The 24,018-nt window shown below is 41.6% G+C and overlaps 3 protein-coding genes, 1 long non-coding RNA gene and 1 pseudogene across 4 annotated transcripts; 3 read left to right on the forward strand and 2 right to left on the reverse strand.

Annotated features, from left to right (window-relative positions):
• The first annotated feature begins 116 nt into the window (after positions 1–116).
• LOC115680647 (peroxidase P7-like) lies at positions 117–3,095 on the forward strand (annotated as a pseudogene).
• Positions 3,096–6,885: 3,790 nt separating this feature from the next.
• On the reverse strand, positions 6,886–7,547 carry LOC130135170 (uncharacterized). Its single transcript, XR_008814644.1, has 2 exons — positions 7,265–7,547; positions 6,886–7,125 (listed from the first exon to the last, which is right to left on the reverse strand). It is a non-coding gene; the product is annotated as an uncharacterized LOC130135170 (long non-coding RNA).
• A 2,691-nt stretch (positions 7,548–10,238) lies between these two features.
• LOC115680765 (ribosome-binding factor PSRP1, chloroplastic) lies at positions 10,239–13,459 on the forward strand. Its single transcript, XM_030604602.2, has 5 exons — positions 10,239–10,759; positions 11,079–11,222; positions 11,314–11,565; positions 12,728–12,836; positions 12,920–13,459. Exons 1-5 carry the CDS (start codon positions 10,442–10,444, stop codon positions 13,048–13,050), a joined length of 954 nt encoding a protein of 317 aa, XP_030460462.1. The 5' UTR covers positions 10,239–10,441; the 3' UTR covers positions 13,051–13,459.
• Positions 13,460–14,739: 1,280 nt separating this feature from the next.
• Positions 14,740–15,250, reverse strand: LOC115680771 (uncharacterized). Its single transcript, XM_030604607.2, has one exon. The coding sequence runs from the start codon at positions 15,142–15,144 to the stop codon at positions 14,872–14,874; it is 273 nt and encodes a 90-aa protein (XP_030460467.1). The 5' UTR covers positions 15,145–15,250; the 3' UTR covers positions 14,740–14,871.
• Positions 15,251–18,626: 3,376 nt separating this feature from the next.
• On the forward strand, positions 18,627–23,945 carry LOC115680763 (granule-bound starch synthase 1, chloroplastic/amyloplastic-like). Its single transcript, XM_030604596.2, has 14 exons — positions 18,627–18,646; positions 19,995–20,378; positions 20,500–20,580; positions 20,662–20,760; positions 20,858–20,947; positions 21,130–21,193; positions 21,328–21,428; positions 21,518–21,627; positions 21,714–21,957; positions 22,065–22,241; positions 22,367–22,558; positions 22,742–22,828; positions 22,973–23,101; positions 23,336–23,945. The coding sequence occupies exons 1-14, from the start codon at positions 18,644–18,646 to the stop codon at positions 23,450–23,452; spliced, it is 1,878 nt and encodes a 625-aa protein (XP_030460456.2). The 5' UTR covers positions 18,627–18,643; the 3' UTR covers positions 23,453–23,945.
• Positions 23,946–24,018: the final 73 nt, after the last annotated feature.

Below are 24,018 nucleotides of genomic sequence, written 5' to 3' on the forward strand. Positions count from 1 at the left end.
ATCCAACAAGTTGCATAAATAAAAATGACATTTAGGATGTGACACAGTTCTCGCAATACTGATGATTTGTTCTTTCATCGGATCGATTGATTGTTAGCTTGTTTATTGGACTTCTAATGGGAAAACTCAAATTTGATAGTGACATTTTCTTGTACTAGAGGGTCAAATAGGTTCTAGATGCTCTTGCCCTGTTTCGGACTTGAGTTTTTTGCTGCCTATGACCTATTCCTAAGTTGTTGATTTGCATATAATTGAGCAAAACAATGTTGGAATTTCAAACTCTAGACATTAATTTGATAAATTCATAGGATCTTATGATCCTCGATTCGTTCCTTGAGGACCTCCGAACTATTTAAAGAATTAGACCCACGGATACTTTTGGATAAGATCCCTATCATTGACAGCGAAAAGCTCGCCGGCGCGAATAACAATTTGGCCAAAGGGTTCGAAATGATCGATCAGATTAAAGCGAAGGTCGACAAAGCTTGCGGATACTCACTGGTATACCGTCACAGCCCGTAACTCCGTTTTTGCGGTACGTCTAATTTTAATGCCATATATAATGCCTTCATTTGAGCAATACTACAGTGCAGACAAGTAAAAGAGAGAGTCTCCAGCTAACTGAACACACTATGCGTAGGCTCACATGCACATACATAATGTTGCAGATATCTAAGCAAAGCTCAATTCGAATTTAAAAGGGTTGACTTTCATATTTCAGCTTGGAGGGCCTTCATGGGCAGTACTACTTGGAAGGGGAGACTCCACCACGGCAAATAGGACAAGCGCCAACGCCAACGTTCCCGCACTGAACATGGACTTGCCTGAACTGATCAACACATTCCAAAAGCAAGGTCTCGACACTTGGGACTTGGTCGCACTAAGTGGTGCACATGCGATCGGGTTCGCGCAATGTTGTGTTTTCAGGGATCGCATATACAACAATACCAACATCGCCCCTGATTTCGCCAGAGCCTCCGATCTTTGCGCCCGCATATTGGACAGGTGAGTAACCTCGCCGGTTTGGATCCTTCGCCTGCTCAATTCGATACATTGTAATTCCATAATTTGTTAGCGCAGAAGGGGCTTCTTCACTTTGATCAAGCACTTTACGGTGATGGGTCAACGAATGAGCTGGTGAAAATTTATAGTGATGATGTGGAGGACTGTCGGGATGATTTTGTGAAGTCGATGGTCAAGATGGAAACATAAAGCCAATTAAATCATACGTTTCATTTCACATATTGCACATATATTGCCCGTATATAGCACGTATATTGCACGTGTATAACACGTATATTACACTTGCATTACTTAATTTCGGATATCATCCACTTTTTTTCCTTTTTTTTAGCAAAGCAAGTTAATTTTGGATAGTGTGCATCACACTTATTATTTCTCATCATTTTTATCTTATAATCATATACATTTGGAAAATAAATTCACTGGAAAAAGGGAAGAAAATACAGCATGAAATTTTTTTATTTTTATGTTTTCAACTTCTTATATATGGTTACGATTTACGCACGAACATTGTAATGATATAAGATTTTCTTTTTTGAATTTTGTCAGACCAAACAATGATGAGCGGGGTGGCGACATATATAAATGGGATCTGAAGATATCCGACGTGCATCTTGTGTTCCTGACAGGTATCCTCAATGTGTTCACATTCCTCAGGTTGGCGATGGCGAGACTTGTCGCAACCTACCCTTTTGAGGGCCATCCCAAGAATAGATTCAGAGGTAATTGTTCAACAAACATTCCAAATAGCACATCCCAAAAAGACAACTCAAATGCATCATTTTAGGTTCATCGGTCCATCAATCTTGAACGCTGTCTCTCCCAAGACCATACCTCGCATGACAAGTGATTATTTTTAAGTTATTTAACAACCTAAATATCATACTAGGAGTCGCCACTAGCCTTGTGGGAGGTTGGTTAGATACCCAATCAAGAAGTGGGAGGTTCCCTCATGACCAAATCCACAAGAAATCCTATGTTTTCACTTGTTCAATGCAAGTCATCAATTCCGACCATTAGATATAAAGTGCGTCATTAATCCTTTCAAGTAGCCTCAAAGTCACTAGTGTCCCAAGCTCCCCCTATTATTGAATGTGTAGCCTAAGCTATACAATTGATTCTCTTTGGATGTTTGGTGATCTTTCTAACTATACCGTTTTTATTAAAGATTTAAGTCAATCTTGCTTATTTAGTTGAATTGAACTATCTATTACAAGTTTGAGACCAGATAAGACATCATCTTTTGCCACCATCTTCATGAGCCTCGGCAGCCTCCTCCATGGACCGTCTCGCATGGCCATCGTCGATGGTGTCGGTTTCCAACATTCATTACATTTGTTCGCACAATGTGCACTCAAACAATCAACACATTTAGCAAAGTTCAAACAAATCAATCAAAGAGTGGCCTCAAGGACGGCCTTCGGAATTCATACATTTCGTTCATCCCAACCTCTTAATCGACTAAGACTAATTTGATTGACGATTAATAACGATTGGTCACCATTTGCATGCGCAAAATGATGATCAACGTCAATTAACAGCTAAAATCGGTTCTAAGAGATCTCATTCGGTTGCCCATCGAGTATACATCGTGCCTATCCATTCATCTAACAAAACACATGCATAAGCATCAAATTAAATATGCATTTAGGCCAAATTGCCTTATTTCTCAATCAATCAGACAAGGGGAAATGAACCATAAAAGGGTCACTTATTCAGTTAAATTTCAAGTTTGAACTGAATCTGTTTCAATTCAATTAACCAATTAAACAAAGTCCAATTGACATGATTCAAGTGTTTTTAGAAAGCTTGGGATGTGTATTTCAAAGTTCATTTAGATCATTTGACTCTGTTTTAAGTTTGAAAACCCGAACTAAGCAAATTGGTCATCGCAAGACTTACCCTTGTTGACCAGGCACATACATAAAGTTTCGAATATCTAAGCAAAGCTCAATTTGAATTTAAAAGGTTGACTTTCATATTTCAGCTTGGAGGGCCTTCATGGCAAGTACAACATTCCACCACGGCAAATAGGACGGCAGCCAACACTGACATTCCCGCACCAAACATAGACTTGCCTTAAGTGATTATCACGTTCCAAAAGCAAGGTCTCGACACTTGGGACTTGGTCGCACTAAGTGGTGCATACACGATCGCCAAGCTAATGCACCAAGAGCTCACGCAGATAGCAAGGGAGAGAAAAGAGAAAGAAAAACAGAGAGGGAAGAAGAAGAAGAAGAAGAAGAAGAAGAAGAAGAAGGAAATAAGAAGAGGGTTCTTGCCAATGCCTAACCAAGCCAATTCAATTACATAGCAACACCCGGTAAGTATTTGCGCCCCTCGTTTGTCCAATCGGAGTAGTTTTCGGAGTTAGGTCGTATATTCAAAGTTTCGTAAAATTCAAACCGTGAAATCCGATTTTTGAGTTGTCGAGCTATGGGATTTCATGGAATTGGTGGATAGCATTGTGGAGCCATGGGGTTTGACGGGATTCAATTTGAAGAAACAGTTTAGTTGGAGTGAAATTTTAGGATTTCACGTACAAGTTCCATGTTGTGTTTAGATTTGAATAATTTCTTTGAGGGAGCGATTTGTTGTCACAAGGGAGTTGTTTTGTTAGCGTTTCAGTTTAGTTTAGCCGTTTCGTAGTTGAGGTAGCGTTTTACACGATTTTGACGTCGTCTTTTATTTAATTGTTAGGATTATGAGATCGTCAGCTCCTGTAGCTACACGCTATTTGGTTTTTGAGCATTTTTAGGTGAGTGATGGTATTTCTTCTTTGAGTTTATAAACTCATATTTTGAAAATAAAAAGTATGATACATATTATGTGAAAAGTGTAATTTGGCTAAAGAGGAAAATTGATGTTTATGGCATATTTGATAAATAACTTTCGATCGAGTATTTACTACCCTATTTGTTATTTGAAATGTTTAACAAGTGTTTATGAAATTAATGGTATAAGGTCTTTTGGTGGATGAGTTGAGTTGCAAAAAATTATATGCTTTGTTTTGTAAATCGACTTGTGATATCCATTATGGATTTGGTTTTGAGGATTGCCGAGGATGTTTGATGCCGAAACGCGATAGAAAATTTGACTGAACAAGAAAATTCGACAGAAGAACAATTCGTCCTCCAAATATGATTATCAAATCAAAATATTCAAAGTCTGCCCAAAGGAAACCCTAAAACAAGCTTATATATCCCCAAACCTAACCCTACTAGGATTAGTAAACATCAAAACGCAAAATTACGAAACTGCCCTCTACTAAATTAACCCATAAAAAATACTAAAAAAATAGAAAAATCAATCTAAACAATCTCGAATCGCGAAAATCCATCGTTAGTCACAGCCAAAGGCGATGAGTATTGATCAGCACGCCGTTTCACTTCAGCCGACCAAATTTGAGCTCAATCTGATATCGTTGACTTCAAACCCGCCGATTCGTCTAGTCGCATAACGAGTCCGCCGGCCCCCCCTAGGTGCATCAATGTTGTTGTGGATTGGTGTTGAAGCTCGATGTCAGTGTGAGCCCATTGAGAGACTTGTAGATATGTATATCGATTAGGATATCTTTCTAGACCGAGCCATTGACTTATAATAGATGGAGACCTTGCTAAGAAGTGAATCTTGGTTGCCTTGTCATAAGGCGTTGTATCATGACCATATTTTGAGATTGAGCAATAGATTGTTCAATGATTGGACCATTGATATGTGATTCGAGATTAGTCGATCAAATAGACCTTTAGCATGTGATTTTGATGAGATTGATCAATAGACTTGACTATTGATGTTTATGATGATTTAAGTGAGTATTTTCTTAATTGCATAAAATTTGTTGAAATAAAATTGATATGTATATTAAAGAGTTAGATTATGAGTTTCTAGTATTGCTTTGTATATATATATGTGTGTGTGTGTGTGTGTGTGTAGTAGTTGCTTGATCTGCTTAGAAGAGATATGTATTACCCTCTGGATTATGGTTGCTCACCTCTCTCTTTCTCAAATCTTTTCAGATCCCTCAGTTAGCGGCCTAGAGCGAGAGCATTATCAACGGAGATTTTTGGGAGTTGGTTTTTTGGTTGTGTTTGAGGCTACATCCTTCGGGTGGAAGGACGACCGTGTCACTCCCACATTCTGGTAAGTTTCGAGAAGTGAGACTTTCTTGATAATACAATATCATGCTTCCGAGCAAAGGGTGAGGTTAGAATGAACACTTGTGAAAACATTCTTCAAAGTGGAGTCCTTTGCATGAAATGTTATCCATGAACTCATTTTTCTAAGTGACGTAAATGATATTAGAAAAACATTCTTCAAAGTGAAGACTTTTTATGAAATAAACAGAGTCAAGCAGGTAAGACGATATAAAACCCCGATAAATCAAGAATTAAGGATCCTATCGTCAACACCCCTCTCTCGGTGCCCCTATCTCTATTTATGTTGAGCTAGTTTGCAACTCGAGGCAATTGCCGAGCCGGCGATCGAAGCTTGAGGCTAAGCTCGCATCTACGTCAAGCCGCATGAGGTGCGGTTTGTGCTCACGAGGGCCACGACCATCCATGTGAGCTTCGTAGTAGAGCTAAGATGTCAGCGAGAGCTCTGCTCCAACGCTAGGCCAAGGCAGCCATTGCGGTCATGGCCATGGATAGGGGTGTAAACGGTTCGGTTCGGTTCGATTTTCTTGAAAAACCTAACCAAACCGATCCATAAAGGGTGCCCCTTGAACCGAACCGAAACTCGCTCGAACCAACTTGGAACCAAACCGAAAATATGATTTGATTCAGATTAGTTTTCCGTTTCTTCTTCTTTTTTCTTTTTCTTTTTTGCTTTTTTTTCATGGCTTGGTTTTCTATTTTTTCTTCTTTTTTTTCTTTTTATTCCAATAAAAATATTTTAGTCATTTACGCTATTCAACTATTTATAATTTCGATTACATATTGCTGAAAATTAAATAATACTTTTTAATATTTATGACATTTATTTCCTAGATTTGAATCTTTAATGTCAAAATGTGAGAGAATCATCGATCTTACAAATTAAAATAAGTTTTGTAAATATATTACAAATTAAAAACTCATTATTTAAAATTGAAAAACGAAAAAAAATCACATATTTAAACTAGTTTCTGACCAAAAAAAACTAGGACATTTGATATCATTAATATAATTTGTGTTAGAAGACTCTTCCAAATGAATAAATTCAATATGTCATTCCGAACAAGATTAAACTTAAATAATTCATTTTAATATTTAAAGACATTTACTTCATAGATTTTGAATTTTAATGCCGTGGGATATTTGTTTTTTTTCTGATGGGCCTAGTGAATTTCGACTTTAATCGTCATCGCATATGTACCACGCCATTTTGTATACTAAATAAAGAAACTAATACTCTAATATTAAATTCTCATCCATTCACAAAATCCGCACCTCTCTAAAATATGCCTTTAGACCATAAATGACACTATAAACTGTATGATCCATGCAAAGTATAGATGGGTATCCTAAACCTTTGAAGTAAGTCACATTCTAATAACAAACAAAATAACAAACCAACAACCCCTCACCCGATTATAGAACCATCACTTCATGCCCAAGCCGACGACTTTCACAACGTAAAAGCCAATCTTACTCTCGACCACTTTCGACAATGTCGAACCACGTATCAAAATCCATGCTTTCTATATCGCTCAACTCAATCGCCGACCTAGATAGTTGAACATGGGTATCTCTCTCCTGGACATTTTCTCAAACACCTTCCGAGTGAGCATACATGTTGCATAGAAAGAACCGGTAAAATATGCACTTCTCAGGCCTGGCAAAAATCACAACCTAGACAACACCTGTGGATGAACTCAGCCTCTTATGTAAAATATGCACTTCACTGGAGTGGGTGAAAACAAGAAGTGCCATTTTAATGTAATAGAACCAAGATAAAAGGAAGTTCTTGCAAGAAAAATTCATGCATTTGATTACATTAATTCTAATGTCAGAAATTAATAAGACTCAGCTCTGCAAAAAGCTTCTGCTTTATGATGTCTCCTCTCAGTCCTGCAGATACAGGGTTAGTTGATGAGAGCCTTTCTTCATTTTTTGGTGAATACTACAAGATATACAATAGTAATTAACGTAAGAACTCACACTTATAAGATGAATACTGAGGCCTAATGTCAATCAAATAGAAGTTTAACCAAGATACTATTTAGATTTTTCCCAGCAGAACACAATCAAAATCGGCTAACCTAAAGGAACCAAAAAGTCCCTATTGCGTTTGTCCCATCCGTCAACTTTCACAAGCACAGACAGTTCCAAGTTTGTAAAAACCAAACAGTGCTCAAATCTCTGTTACGCTCACTTGTCTGTCTCAAGGCTTTCAACAAGTCTCCTAATAGTGCCTGTTTAAGTTTCTTTCCAGCGGCCGAGATATATGAACCATTGGGTAACTGAACAGAGATATCCAGGTCCAGTTGTCTAGTGAAAAGATTAGACACAAATGACCCAAATGGTTCCACAGTTGCACCCGTTAAAATCACAAGATAAATTGCATGTCACTGAAGAATCTCTTGGCATGTGTTATCTGATGAGGTATCGCTAGGATTATTCCTCTTCTAATTTTCTTTCAAAGGTTGACGGCCATTCACTCAGCTATGATATGAAATCAAGTCAATATAGTGACATGCTATTGAGCCTTCCCCTTTTTAAAAATAATCAGATAATGGACTAGCTACAAAAAAGAATACACAATCTCTAGTACTCGCTTTCTTTACACATCAAGGAGATGACTACTTCTCTTTTTGTTCGTCAATCATCAAGGGAAACCAATATCGAGTTTAGGTCCGCAGTCACAGTTGACAACTCTACATTAAATTCACAATAAAAATGAGAATTAAAGTATCTATTGCAATATTAAAGGACATAAAATATTCCACGATAATTTTTTCTCACCTGACTCAAAATTTTTGAGTTCTTCTAAGTCCTCCTCAATCGAAAGTGAAAGTGGTGTGAATCGTAGCCAATCTTGAGCACATATAAGAGCCTCCACCATGCTTTTCGTATAATCTCAATAGAATGTCTCGGGATTTGACAAAAATTCAAGATTTTTTTTTGCGACTTCCAATCACCATCTACAAAATGAGCAGTGAGACACATGTAAACTCATATTTTGACAAGAAGTCCACGTGTCCATTGTGAGACAAACCCTTGGAGATGTATCGAAAAAATAATTTTTCAATTTGCATCTTTCGTCCAAGTATAACTTATAACAGTCCTCCCTCATGAATTGCCAAAATGCCTCATTTTCCACAAACTTAAAGGGTAATTCACCAATGATGAACATCGCTGCTAAGTCTTTTTTACTAGTTTCTTGGTCAAATTTCCATGGACCAAATGAACTAGAACTACCAACCCCAACAAGTTGACCTGGGACACTTTTTTGCCTTTTCTCAACGTTCGCATATGGATATTCCTTACATCTACCTAAATGATTACGCATCGCACTAGTCCCTTGAGAGGTAGAACAACTAATAAGAGCCCCGCAATATAAACATTCAGCTTTGTCTGGATTTTCTATCCTTTTATAGTATTCCCACGCAGTAGATCTCGTCCTCTTTCTATTTGTGCCACTAGATTCACTCATTGAAGTAGACATTTACCGATCTATGATAATTAAAACCTGAAATTATTATAATTCAAGTGGCTGTGTCAAGCTAACAAATTTTGTATCATAAGCAAATACTTAATCCAAATAGTAGCATAATAGAAGGGGTAGCCATTAAAGCACCGGGGCAGAAGTTACTAAATAGGTATGATAAATGAAAGCAAAGCAAGTTCAACAGAAACAACAAACACAAGGATAAAGTCATGATGAGAAAAGAGAAATACCAAACGAACAGGATGAATTATGAAAGTGACGGAATTACGTGCAAAAGCAGACTGCACATGCAAGAACGCCTCTATTAAGCAAGTTTGATGGAATTCAATTCTCCAAGCACACAACTAAGCCATACAACAATACAAAAAATTGTGAAAAAGTATAAATGTCCACACATATATGATTAAAACCCCTTCTGAGAATGACAATATCAGAAGAATATTCACTCGCAGAGAAGCAAGAAGTGGGCTTCACTGCACATTCATCCGGGCCTATGAGAACTCCAAGCAAAGATTTGCCAAAACGAGTTACTTCCAAATATGCCCACGCTAACTTATCAAAAAACTGATGTATTGGAAGACACGGCGTCTTCTCACAGTGGAGACGATATTAGCTCAAACTCGTCTTTCACAAATTTAAAAAGGACAACCCAAAACAAACCTCGAGGGTAATTAGCAAAAAGTCGCAAAACTCATCTTCCGAGGCCAAGGCAGCCATTGCGGTCACGGCCATGGATGGCCACGCGAAAAGAAGAACTAGGAAAAAATTGAGGAAAGATGAGGAGGGAGGGAGGGAGATAAAAAAAAAATTGTGGATCGACTCATTTAGATGAGGTAAGATAGAGCGAGAATTATCTGCAAAATTGTGTGTGTATATAATAATACTAATAATAGAACTATTGATACAAAAGCACCACCTGACGAGCTCTATTTTTTTCTCTATGATAGTTACACATATGATCCTTAAATTTTGACCAATATGCAATATATTCTCTGAACTTTAACTTGTTCAATGTGATTCCTGAACTTTAGCCTAATGTGAAATATCGTTCATGAACTCTTAATTTATTCAATGTGATCCTTGAACTTTTGATAAATTTTCAATTAGTCCTTAGACTATATAAAAATATCAAATGTTATCATTTTATTAATTCAACTTTAGACTATATCGAACAAATTAAAAGTTCGAGAATGACATAACAAAGCGGGTTAAAGTTCAAGTATCACGTTGAATAAAGGATCACTTATGTCATTTTCTCCTCTCTCTCTCTCTTTTTTGGGTGAAAATAAATAAATCGGGAGGAAGAAAAGGATGATTGGAACACGGGGGACACGATCCGGATCAGGTGTGGGCGGGGGCCGTCGCCTTGGGCCCACGCCGGACACGGGGGAAACGGCGGTGGGGCCCACGAGTCACTCTCCCAGCCGGGGATCGAGCGCGGGCGGGACCATTTCGGTCGTCGTGCACCGCTGGCGCCAGAGCCGCCCGACCCGACCCGACCCGATCCTCGTCCCCGCGCCATCGGATATTTTTCTCTCTCTTGTCCGGATGACCCGCCACGTCTGAATTCCGACACCCAGGAATTATCCAAAACCGAAAAATTCCAACTTTTTCAAAACTTGAATATTCAAGAATCCCCTCCTCCTCCTCCTCCGCTTCCTGCTCGAACCCAAGATTTTCTCTCGCTTTCCGAGCGTTTCCTTAGGCATCCCTGCGCTGCCAGACCTGACCAAGTATCTGCTGTGATCCGCTCCCGGGAGCTCCCGACATGGCCACCCTCTTCGCGTCGTCCCTGCACACGGCCTTGCGCGGCCACCCACCGTCGCCGGCGTCCCCGTCGTCGGCGTCGGCAGCGTCTTCTCGTGTCTCCCACCTCGGCTCGCCGATCTTGTCGGCGGCGGGGACCCGTGCCCCGGGCCTGTCGTCGAGCCGATCGTCCTTCTTCACCAGCCGCTTCGGGAGCGTTGTCGGTAGTTACAGCGCGAGAGTGGCGAGGAGCGAATGCCGCGGGCCGCTGGTCGTGTGCATGTCCTGGGACGGACCCCTCTCTTCCGTCAAATTGATCATTCAAGGCAAAAATCTGGAGGTGATTGATTCTCTTTGCTTCTCTTTCTTTCTTTTTTTTTCAAATTTCTATTGTGGGTATTTAGTCCCGGGTCTTTTAGTCTTGGGCATTTGGCAATGGACGAGAGTGGTCCAATCGAAGTGTGGGTGGGTGAGGAATTTGAGAAGGGATGGTGCGAGGGGGGTGAAACGTATCTGCCTCGAGCAATCGCATGAGTTACAGTTTGGAGTTTCTTTATATTTGCAGACACACAGGCCATGATTCTTCCTATATCTTTCCCTTATTCATGGAATGGTGTGGATGATAGAATAATGTGGATCTTTCCTATTGCTGGGTGCAGATGAACAGTGCAGTGAAGTCTTATGTTGAGGAGAAAGTTGGAAAGGCTGTACAGAAGCATAGCCATCTCGTGCGCGAGGTCGATGTCAGGCTATCGATTCGAGGCGGAGAGTTTGGAAAAGGCCCCAAAGTTCGGAGATGTGAGGTAGCTACGACTGAATCTGGGGTTCGACTTCTTTGAAATTGTTGTTCTTTGAAATTGTTGATTGGCTTTCTGATTCTCTGCTAGTTTTCAGGTTACATTGTTCACCAAGAAGCATGGCGTGGTTCGAGCCGAGGAAGATGCGGAGTCGATTTATGGAAGTATTGATTTGGTGTCGTCGATTATACAAAGGAAGTTAAGGAAGATCAAGGAGAAGGAGTCTGATCATGGTAGGCACATGAAGGGATTTGATAGACTGAAAGTAAGAGAACCGGTGGCTGTGCCGCCGGTTGTGGAAGATGATGTAGAGGATGTTCCTCAACGAGAGGATGAGGACTTTGATGAGGTTATAACTGTTTGTTTACACTTGTCATCCGTTCTTGAATGTCTGGTTCTATCAGTTTGTGCTCCATTCACTTCTCTATTGTTTCTGCACTTGGTAGCCACGAATCATATGCCAGTGCCTGTTTGATAGTGAGGTAATTATTTCTAGTATTGGGTTAAAACTAATGTAATGAGGCTTGTTGCTGGCATTCTTCTATGCACTTTGTCCCACGCATGTGTGAGTAAATATTAGATAACTATCATGGGAAGTCAAATCAATGAGACAAGCAGTTTATTAGATAAAACAATAGGTAGTCACTTATTTTCCAAATTAGATTTGTGCTTTCAACTTTGGGTATTAGGTGAATGTGGTGCATTGCATCAGTGATGTGAGGCTCAATTCATGGCCTGGATTGGTGAAATTGTGAAGCTGTCTGCTCAGACTGTCAAGTGTCATTCACTTTGAAATCTGTAGTATCACAAGGCTGCTCTTCCTTCTATAAAAACATCAATTTTCATCAATATATTGCTCAATGTTTCTCTAGTCCACCCACAAGGTATCTCTGTATACATGATCTGCACAAAATGAACTAACTTGTTTAGTCAAACCCCTAGAGATAAGTTTTTCTGTTCATGTCATGGCAATAAATATGATTACCACTTGTCAATACATTGGCTCTTTTGTTCTTTGCGTGCTCACATTCATAGCAGACTTTGCTTGCTTATATGTCTTTTTATTGAAGCACCAAAAAAGCACTGTGGGAACCTGTATTTTGACTCTACTGTTCCTAGTTTTCCATAATAGCAATTATATTCAGATACTTCTCAGTTGATTATCCTACTTGTAAGTTGTGGTTGAGCTATAAACTGTAGATTGTTGTATTTAAGTCTAGGTGACACTGCTGAGCTTCGTTCTCTTTTGACACGTCCTGGTGGTCATTAATTGGCTCTTGCAATGTAAAAGAACAACTTGTATTTAGCCTCCCGGTATGTCGCGGCAGTTTTCATGAGTCGGGCTGATACTACGACTAGTAGTTCTGCTTGATATTTCCCACCATTGTTAGTCTGACTGGTTACTATCTCACTGAATCGCTGCAATTGCAAGAACCCTTCGTTTATATTTACTTATGACATGCTCATGCCCTCTTTCTGCAAGTCACACTCACAGTCAACTTATTTCTCAGATTGTCAGGACCAAGTACTTTGAAATGCCACCTTTAACGGTAGCTGAAGCAATTGAGCAACTGGAAAATGTTGATCACGACTTCTATGGGTTCCGGAATGAAGAAACCGGTATGATGGTCGCTTTGCTTTGTTGCTTTCTTCTCATAGCTATCTTTCCTCAGATCTCAACTAATTCTATGCCTTCACTGCAGGTGAGATCAACATTTTGTACAAGAGAAAAGCTGGGGGATATGGTCTGATAGTACCGCAAGGAAATGGTAAAGCACAGAAATTGGAGCCTGTGGTCATGGAACCAGCCAAAGAGCCGTCCTTTGCTGAGTGAGAGAGGCGAGGTGAAGCAAGGGGATGATCCTTTCCATGTGATAACATAAGATTTTCAAGGCCTTTTGCATCATTGGCATAATCATCCTGGCAGGAGATCATTGAAAGGCCAAGCATTGCCAGAATGACCTCATACTGAAAAGACTAAATTACAACTGATTAAGCATCATAGTCGACCAAAAAACAAAAAACAAAAAACAAAAAAAGCGTCATAGAGCTACTTATGGAAAACCAACCTTTTGAAGCAGAGCCCACTTTGCGGTGTTGTAATCATCATCTGACCTGTATGCAAGGTATATATGCCCATTTGCTTTCATTTCCTGGGGTCTTCAGCGAGTTTCTGCTATTACAGAACATTTCTCATCTTGTGTTTCTCTTTTTGTTATGAATTATATGATGTTAATTTGTCCGATCGACGACTTGCATGATTGACGGGCATTCTAACTAGGTGAAAATGAAAACTACGATAGCTTACCAAGATCTATGCAATTGTTATTTAGACTTTTAAGTTTTTGTAATGACAGTGATTGTCATGTAACTGTCTGATAAGTGGAAGATTATCAGTATCCATCCCTGATGGAACTCACGATATAAGGCTTAGCCTTCAGTGAGTATAGTAGTTGAGTACGAGAGGGGTGCTTCGTGGATCAATTTGAAACATCTTGCAGCAAAACCATCTGTTAGGCCATTCACAGCAAGTCAATGTCACCATCTGTTAGGCCATTCACATTGAATTATTAGAGAAAGGATTTTCATTTCATTAAGTTCTCCCACCCTGTTTACATAAAAAATTAATCGAGTCATTATAGTTGGCATGACATGGATTAATGTATATGACTTGAGATTAGGTAAGGTGGCTATTGGCGGGATACTGACTACAGGAGTCCTGCTCGATGGCCATTCTGATCACTAGAGTTTTTGTCAATGGTCATACTTATGAATGGCCATGATCAGTTAACGATATACGATAGCGACCGGTTGATGATTGTCATAATATAGCTGACCAAAATTAGGTGAGAAATCATCCGAGAATTAACCGTTTTGTGAGCAAAGTGGGTGCGAGATTCAAGCATAATGGTATTCGAATTAGAAACTGCTTGTAGATAAGGCGATGAAGCACGATAGATCGTGATCAGGAGGCGAATTTGAAGTAATAACAACCTGTCAAGACGCGACTTTGAAGCAGTAACAGTAAGATGTCGTGACAACGTGAATATATATATGGAGCCGAAAGTTTTAGAGATGGTGAAGGCACGATTGAAACAGTTGAAGAACTGCTTACGAGCAGTTACGCTAAAAACTAGTATCGGTGCATCGTAACATCCCGCAAACAAAAACAAAGTTGTCATCTTTGAAGCAAAATCTGTTATCTTTTAATTCCTGTATCGTTACTATATTTTCTAGTGAGATCTCTCGCACAAGATCGCCACTAAACCTAAACTTCTGTTAACGAAAACCGAGACCAATTCTGGCGAGACAAGCCCTTATCGGAAAGCTCAAAGTCTTGTAATTTGATAACTAGCGTAGGCAGTGGATCGTCATCATCATTCGATATCGTGATTCATGAATCTTCATTAACGCGTCCGTGTTGTTTCTAATCGTGTGGCTAATGAGATCGCAGTTCAGCAGGAACTCGGTCGTAAGTCCAGAGAGAAAAAAAAACGTAGTACACGCTATGGAACACGCGATGGGAGTCAAAACTTTGATCGAGCTTCATATTTCGTGATTTACCCAGAAGTGTATTCATTCATATACAAAAAGAATCGTGGCGGGAAAAAGAATACGAATTTCAGGCTACCACCCATGTCGTGGGGGGGTTCGATCAATAAGGAAGGATCGTCTCGAAGCAGTGGACTCCGTCCAGCTCCGGCGCGAACCTCGGCGCCCGCTTCTTCTGCTGCGGCTGCGGCTGCGGCTGCTTCGTCGCCGGTGGCAGCGGTTTGCCGCCCGCGACGCTCTTCGCCTTCTCGGCCGCGGCGGGTGCCGGCGAATCCGCGGGCGGCGGCTGAGCCTTGGCGGGAGAGAAAGAGAAGGCGACCTTCTGGCCGCGCGACTCGGCGCAGAGAGCGTCGAAGGAGCTGAAGATGGACATCATCTTTGTCTGGATCACGAAGAAGTCGGAGAAACTCGATGCGAGAGATTTGCTTGGAGGGACGGACGGACTTTCGAGGGTAGTTTTGGTGGAGCTTTTCTTGGGGTTCGAGCTGAGGGAGAATTCGAGAGAGGGGGGTATTTAAGGATGGCGAGACGGAAAAGTGGAAGAAGAAGGACCTGGAACGAGCGTGGACGGGGAGCTGAATCTTGTCCATGGGAAAGCTCGAGGAAGGTAGGTGGGGGTGGCGGTGGCGGTGGGAGTCGTGGGACGACGATCTGTTCAACGCCTCGGCTCGACACGTGGGCCGATCTTTGACCATTCACTGGCGGTCGGGCCTGGGGACGGCGACGACGTGGGACGCGTCGAAGCGAGGTTCGGTCGGGCGTTGAACGGGTCGTGGTCGACGGCGACGAGGAGGGGGACTCCCCCGTTCGGTTTGACGTGGACGAGAAAGAGGCGTGTGGGGCGCGTGCCGGGTCGACCGACCGGAGAGCGGTCGAAGCTTCCATGGATGGACACGTTGATTTTTACGAGCGGTGATGTGCGTTTTGATGACACGATGCTGCGGTGTTTGGAGCTTATCCAGACCGGGGGGCTTCCGAAACCCGCCAGGTCAACGGGTCAACTTCCGTCTTCCCCAAGGCAAGCACGCGAGGAGGACGAGCAAGAGTCTGCAGTCAAACGGTCCGTCGCCTTTGACCAGCTCCACTCGGTTTCTCATCTTTGGCGAAAAGGCCGAGAACAGGACATGATTTGGGCCGCATTCGGCGCAGCATTTCAAAGGGGAAAATTACCAAAAAAGCCCTAAACTTTTTGTAACTGTCTCAATTCAGTCCTAAATCTTTTTTTTTTTGCAATTTCAATCCTAAACATTTTGCAATTGTGCCAATTCAGTCCATCCGGCCACTTTTGGCCGATCAGTACTGACGTGGACGCCGGCCGATGTTGGACGTCCGGCCGACGCTGACGTGGTAATTTTTTAATATATTTTTATTTTTTCCGAATTTTTTTCACTTTTTTTCTCTCTTTCTTTTTTTTTTTTCATATATTTTTCCCTGATCGCCGGTCCGGCGATCGGCCAGAGGTTGAGGCTGGTGAGGTGGAACTCGCCGGAGGCTGGCCCTCACCGTCGCCGAGCGAGGTTGAGCCTCGCCATGGCCGGGCGAGCTCGACCTCGCCCAGCGACGACGAGGTCTTGCCAGATTTGGGCGGTCTCACTGTCAGTGGCAAGGTCGAGCTCGCCCGGCCATGGCGAGGCTCGACCTCACCCAGCGACGGCAAGGGTGGATTTGGCGAGACCTCACCCAGCGATGGCGAGGTATCGCCAGATCTAGGCAACCTCGCCTAGCAACAGCAAGGTCTCGCCAGATCTAGGCAGCTTCACCGTCACCGGGTGAGCTCGCTTGGCCATGGCGAGGCTCGACCTCACCGGTCTCAGCCTCTGGCCGGTCGCCGATGAAGATAGGCAAAAAAAAAAAAGTCAAAAAATAAATAAATAATTCAAAAAAAATAATAAAAAATGGCCACACCAGCGTCAGCCAACGTTCGCGTCAGCACCGGCCAACCAAAAGTGGCCAGATGGACTGAATTGAAACAATTGCAAAAGGTTTAGGACTGAATTGACAAAAAAAAAGGTTTAAGATTGAATTAACATAATTACAATAGATTTAGGACTTTTTTGGTAATTTTCCCTATCATTCGTCATCATATCATCATGCTCGAATAAAGAAGAGTTGAAAAGAATGAGAACAAAAAGATGCCCTACCCTAGCTTGGCGTGTCTTATACACAAAAGAAAAATGGTGAAAATCATTAGAAAAAAGGTCTTAAACCTATTACACATTGGTTAATTCAGTTGTAAAATTTTCAATTTCGTCAATCTAGTCTTAAATCTTTTGACGATTTGCCAATATAGTCCTTAAACTGCCAACATGACTGACATTGGCGTGGAAGATATTTGCAATTAAAAGAAATTCATAATTTTTTTAAATAATTACAAAAATTGTCTAAGTCAAAGAGTTCTAATCAAAATTGGCTGTAATTACTATATTGGCAAGTTGTCAAGAGATTTAGAACTAAATTGACAAATCGTCAAAAGATTTGCATTATATTGACAAAATCGAAAAGTTTAAAATTAAATTGGTCTCCGTACAACAGATTTTGGACCTTTTGGACAATTGTTCGAAAGAAAATAAATGGTACCAACAAATATGATGCTTTACACAAGCAAAAGACAATGCAACCACATAAATAATTTTAGGGAAAATGACACAAACAATCCCTGAACTTTGACTCAATGTGCAATTTGATCCCTGAACTTTTAATTTGTTTAATATAGTCCCTGAACTTTAATCCAATTTCAATATGGTCCATGAACTTTCAATTTGTTCAATGTGATCCCTGAACTTTTGGTACATGTTCAATATAGTCCCCGAGCTTTATAAAAATGTTCAATGTAGTCCTTCCATTAATTCAAGTTCAGGGACTATATTGTACATTTTCATATAGTTTAGGGACTAAATTGAACATATACTAAAAGTTCATAGACCACATTAAACATTGGGTTAAAATTCAGGGACCACATTGAATATTACGCTAAAGTTTACGGACTATATTGAACAAATTAAAAGTTCAATTATCAAATTGCATATTGAGCCAAGATTCAGGGACTGTTTGTGTCATTGTCCGGTAAGTTTATGTTGTCTTTTCAATCGAAGTTGCTCGGGGAAACGCAAAAAATGTAAAACGGCCTTGTGGTTTTTCTAAAATATTTGACTGGAATTGAGATATTTTAGCATACCCCACGAGGGGGAACAAATGTCGACGGTTAACAATGGAAAGCATGTTGAAACTGGCTGCAGTTGCACGGCTCGGATTGGGCCACAGTCATTGGTGTGTCCAACATCGAACAAGAAAAATAAATTAAATATCTGGATTTTTTCCTTTTTCGGTCAACAAGAAAATAATAATAATAATAATAATAATAATAATAATAAGGAATTGCCGCATATTCGCTTGGGCTAACGTGGGCCCCGCTTCCAATGGCGCCTCCTCACGGCCTCAAATCGGAGCTAGAGATCGTCAAGGACTTGGGAGGGACGTCCCGGCCACTATTCTTCCGCCACGTGGGACTCGCGGGCCCCGGGGACCGGTTCCGCTACAAATGAGCGGCCGTTCTTCCATGCTTGGAGCTCACACGCACTCTCAGTTCGCTCGCAAGTGGAAGCTTTCGGCTCTCTGAAGTCTGAAGCGAGCGAGGTGTTGTGCTGCAGTGAACCCACAGCACACTGCTCTCCAGGTGAGTGAAGAAGAAGAAGCCTTGTGATATGGTTTGGACCTTTTCTCGTGTAGTGTTTCCTGGCTTGTGTTGCTACTCTGTGCGGTTTGATTCGTGTTTCTCTCACCGTTGCTGTCATGGAGGATTCAGCTTACTATCATTTTTCATGTAGTGCATCAGAGCATATCTTTCTTCCGATTCTCTGCAATGTTTTGCGTAGATTATGGTATCTATCTTCTTCTTCTTTTTGTCTAAAATTTGTGAGGTAGAACTCAGCTTCTTATCTGTTTATTCTGTAACGATCTGGGTCCCACTCGCAAGCTATTATCTACTTTGGACACCTTCCTAGGTGATGTGGGACAGGAAACATGCCCCCTTGCCATCCTAAAAGCCTACCGGAAGCCACTCCTTGTCCAGGCCTTTTGGCCCCGGCGATCACTTCCCGCCCTTGTCGGACCGGGTCGTTACAGATTCCGAGAGGGGATGCTTGACCGATGTGCGATGTTTTCTATTCATGTGCGCCGTGATTATGTATGATTACCGAATACTTATGCAGCGCTCGGTGGCTTTTAGGTTGGTTACGTCGCTGTCTAAATACATAAATGATGTTAAGTTTGATCAAATTTAAAAAAGCGTCTTCGATTTTCTCCTCTTTCTGCTTGTTTGTTGCAATTTCCGTAGAAAAGTTTGCCGACTCGACCATGTCTAAGCATACGCTTTCGGTTGACTGAATAACCAATGGACGCCTGTCGCGAGGGCGTCTCCAGACTCGATTTCCTTTACCTTAAGTAGGAGTCGGTTGAGTTTGTTTTGCAATTCAGATTAGTCAACCAAGTTAAGAAGATGGGTCGAACTATGCCGCCTGAGTTTCGCCATTTAGGATTGTGGTTCACATTTTATAGACATGTTCATGTGGACGCCCGGTTAGCATAAACAATCGACAAAGAACGTCTATTTAAGAAGAGGTTGGTAGGGGCAAGCTGATGAAGGCTATACAGAAGTATTTAAATTCAGTAGATGCGTCTATTTTGACAAGATTTATAAGTCGGGTCATAACAGAAATAACTACCAAGCGCACCCTGCTTCTATTTATTGACCTGCATAGTATCCCGTGATTCGATGGAGAAACCAGTGTCGGAGATGCCCCAGTCCATCTATTATTCATTTGCATGATGGTTCTGTGTTAAAATTATTATATTTGTTCATGAGTGATGGTGCAAGTTCATGGTTGATTTCAATATATTGTACATGTAGATAGTAAGTTGCAGCTGGTTAGTAAGAATATGAGCAGATTTCACGTTATGTAGGACCGAGTGTGCTCAATTGGTGCGACTTTGGCTCCACTGTGGCGTTTAAACCATTTCAAATGCAATGCTGTTGATTCTGAGAATTGATAAACATGCTGGCGCTTTCTTTGATCAGAAATAAGTCAAATAGCCGTGATAGAGCTGTAAAAATGTACTCCGGGAATCAGTATTTCGGCAACTGGCTTGGCTATGAAATATGTGTATGGTTTTGATTATGGCTGTTTTGCATTAATCGTTCACATCATCAAATTATGTGTACCCTTCCAGGCGATCGTGTGCAGCATCTCTCCCCTAATGGCGTCTGTGAGTGCTGCTCGATTCGTCTCTGGGAGTTCTTACCTTGGCTCTGCGGGAGCAACTGGGTCAGATTCCAAAACAGTATTGACCCACAATGACCTGAAAAACCAACCAATGACACACTGTGGCTTGAGGTCCTTGAACAAATTGGATAAGCTGCAGATTAGGACTAACGTAAGGGCAGCTAGCAGACAATCAAGAAGAAAGGCATTAAAGACTGAGGTTGCGAGCCCCTCAGGAGTTATTAAATGTGGAACTGGGATGAATTTAATTTTTGTAGGTGCAGAAGTTGGTCCGTGGAGCAAAACTGGTGGACTTGGTGATGTTCTTGGAGGACTTCCGCCAGCTATGGCCGTGAGCATGTCTTACAGCATAATTCTGTTTCTGTCTATTGACAAACTCTCTCTCTTTTGGCTCCTGTTCAGAAGTTCAAATGATTACGGTTATAAGCCGATGTTCTATGCTTCTTCTCCAGGCAATTGGTCATCGAGTCATGACTGTATGCCCTCGCTACGATCAGTATAAAGATGCTTGGGATACAGAGGTGCCGGCCAAGGTAAAGTTTTCGGATGGCTCATACTTGTATTGTGCTCACATTCCATGGAATATGTTTCGGAGGTTGCTTTTCATTCTGCAGATTAAAGTCGGTGATAGAATGGAAACCGTTCGCTTCTACCACTGCTATAAAAGAGGAGTTGATCGTGTCTTTGTAGATCACCCCATGTTCCTCGAAAAAGTAAGTTTCATAGACTGTCTATTGTGGTATTGACTATTGAAATTGAATCGGTAATAATCTCTTTAGCTGAACCCATCTTCATGGTTTGACTCATAAGGTATGGGGGAAAACTGGATCCAAGATTTATGGTCCCCAGGCTGGAAAGGACTATGTCGATAACCAACTTAGATTCAGCTTGCTATGCCAGGTCAGTTCTTTTAGCTGTTCATGGATGTTTGTCATCTTTACCATTTCATTTGGAAAAACATTCATATTCAATCAAACAGAAGGAGAGTCAATCGTGCACTTTACCTGTGCTAAGACCACTACCACTGTCATAGTTACCATTATAATGCTTTGACACTAACATGGACTGCCCATGATCATCAGGCAGCTCTGGAAGCACCTCGAGTTTTAAACTTGAACCTCAGCAAGTACTTCTCAGGACCATATGGTGCGGCACCATTCCTTTTCTTTTCTTTATTTTTCTTTTTTGCTAAGTAAAAAGAAAAGGATGAGTGAAAACTTTAAATTATTTCATTTGATTCTTCATGATTAAATGCATGACAAATTCACAAAACTGTGCAGGGGAGGATGTTGTTTTTATCGCTAATGATTGGCACACTGCTCTTGTCCCCTGCTACTTAAAATCAATGTACAAGCCTAGAGGAATCTACAAAAATGCAAAGGTATATATTTGCTGTTTAGTGTAGTTGCCAGTTCTCATTCTAGTCTCGAGAGCTTGGCGAGCTAAGTCTCTTCGTGACAATGGTTTTAGGTTGCTTTCTGTATCCACAACATCGCATACCAGGGCAGATTCGCATATGCAGACTTCTCATTGTTGAACCTTCCGGACCGGTTCAGGGCATCCTTCGATTTCATTGACGGGTATGACTACTTTCGCTTTTTCTTCAACCTTCCATCAAGTATATATCGAACCTGCGTCTGATCTGATAGCCTTTTGGTTTCCGAAGCTACGACAAGCCCGTGAAGGGCAGGAAGATTAATTGGATGAAGGCTGGAATACTAGAATCGGACAGGGTTGTAACAGTGAGTCCATACTATGCAGAGGAACTCGTCTCTGGCATAGAAAAAGGTGTAGAATTGGATAATATCTGCAGAATGACCGGCGTCACTGGTATTGTCAATGGCATGGATGTCCAAGAGTGGAATCCATTGTCGGACAAGTACATTGACGTCAAATACGACGCTACAAATGTAAGATCCTCAGCGCCAGTACTTTCTCCACTCCATGTCCGAAATACTTGAATTGGCATGCCGGTGAATACGAATCCGCATTACTCAACATCTTCAATAATTCTCAGGTGATGCAAGCGAAGCCCCTACTGAAGGAAGCACTGCAAGCTCATGTTGGATTGCCAATTGATAGAAATATCCCTGTAATAGGCTTCATTGGCCGGCTTGAAGAGCAGAAAGGTTCCGATATTCTCGCGCAAGCAATTCCTCAGTTCATCGGCGAAGATGTCCAGATAATTGTCCTAGTAAGGATGGAAAAAGATAGAGATGAATGGTTTTCAAGTGTTGCTTCCGCTACTGCAATTTCAGAACTAGGTCGCTCTGCGCACTGCTTGCCTACTTATTAACAATTTAAATTACTGATGTTCAGGGCACTGGGAAGAAACACATGGAGAAACAACTTGCAGAGCTCGAGATCAAGTACCCTAACAACGCCAGGGGAGTCGCGAAATTCAGTGTTCCCCTTGCTCATATGATCACAGCTGGTGCCGACTTTATGTTGGTACCAAGTAGATTTGAGCCATGCGGTCTCATTCAGCTGCACGCCATGAGATATGGAACGGTATGCACGCTCACTTTTTCTGAACTTCTAGACGATAGCTCAATCTGCATTTGGCCATGAAGCTTATGTCACCCACGAACATGCGATTCCCTCCATCTTTTCAGAACCTGAGAATTTCTCGCGGTTGTCACTAAGCATATCCCTCTCATTAGACACGAGTCTGAGACTCAACCATGGATGTAGGTACCAATCGTGGCATCCACCGGTGGCCTTGTCAACACGGTAGTAGAAGGTTATACCGGATTCCAAATGGGCGCCTTCAATGTTGAGGTGATTTTACGTCCCTTTCAATTTATCATCCCACAAGAGAGAGTTGATGAACTCGTGCCGCGTAACAAGCTGCATGTTTTCTACCTTTCAGTGCGAAACTGTTGATCGTGCCGCGTAACAAGCTGCATGTTTTCTACCTTTCAGTGCGAAACTGTTGATCCTGCTGATGTAGCAGCGATAGCAAAGACCGTCAAAAGGGCACTAGCAACTTACGGCACCCCTGCTTTGAAGGAGATGATTGGAAACTGCATGGCTCAAGATCTCTCCTGGAAGGTCAGAAAGATTGTTACGCTGTCATATTTACTTCGCGGCCGGCATCGTGTGACGTTGATCATTGTTATAGAATCACGTTTGACTATTAAGCAAAAACAGAAAGAACTGCATAGGGAAATCAGCACATTCAAGAACTACCGTTCCCATCTATTAAGCTGTCTTCGTCTAGAATCAATGCATATGCTATCATTTTCTCAAGCTTCTTCTCTGAGAGCTGCCTCTTTGCTGTGACAGGGACCGGCAAAGAACTGGGAGAAACTGCTGTTGAGTCTCGAGGTCGCGAGCAGCGAACCTGGAGTCGACGGGGAGGAGATTGCTCCTCTGGCGAAAGAGAATGTGGCCACTCCTTAAGCTTGGTCAGCTTCCAATACCTGCTATTCAGTATGTTCCAATGAACTAACCAACTACCCTAACGGCTGACTACAAGAAACAAAACAGTTTCCCTCATCAAAAAGAAAAAAAAAAACCCTAATGGCGATCTTACATAAAAGCCCTCTTTTGTCCCTTATTCTTTTGGTGCAAATATAAAAGCTTATCATTGACTGTTACTGCATAACGTCACAATGTCAAGCTTGCTGTTGCCGACCAGCACTCAAAGAAGGTGATGGATGTTGCCCTATCGAATGTCGAAATTAGCTATGTTCAGAGGGCAATGAGAATGGAAGGGCCTAGACAAATCTATGTTCAATCTGTCATGTGTTACATAGAACGTTTCTCTGAAGTAGTTATATGTCGCATTGAAGGTATGCGACTGTGGAGAGAATTGTACTTGTGACACAAATGATAGCAATGTACCCCATTTGCCACAGCGGAAAAATGACCTTCGACTGTTTATGATCTACAAGAGCAATTCTCGAATGCCGCATTTACTTGCTAGCCACGATGGTCATTCACCGCAACAAGCGATTTTTCATTTT

The sequence above is a fragment of the Syzygium oleosum genome, unplaced genomic scaffold (genome assembly GCF_021117445.2).
Source record: "Syzygium oleosum isolate NSW1041296 unplaced genomic scaffold, Sole_v2.1 Sole_v2.28, whole genome shotgun sequence".
Classification (NCBI taxonomy): Eukaryota; Viridiplantae; Streptophyta; class Magnoliopsida; order Myrtales; family Myrtaceae; genus Syzygium; species Syzygium oleosum.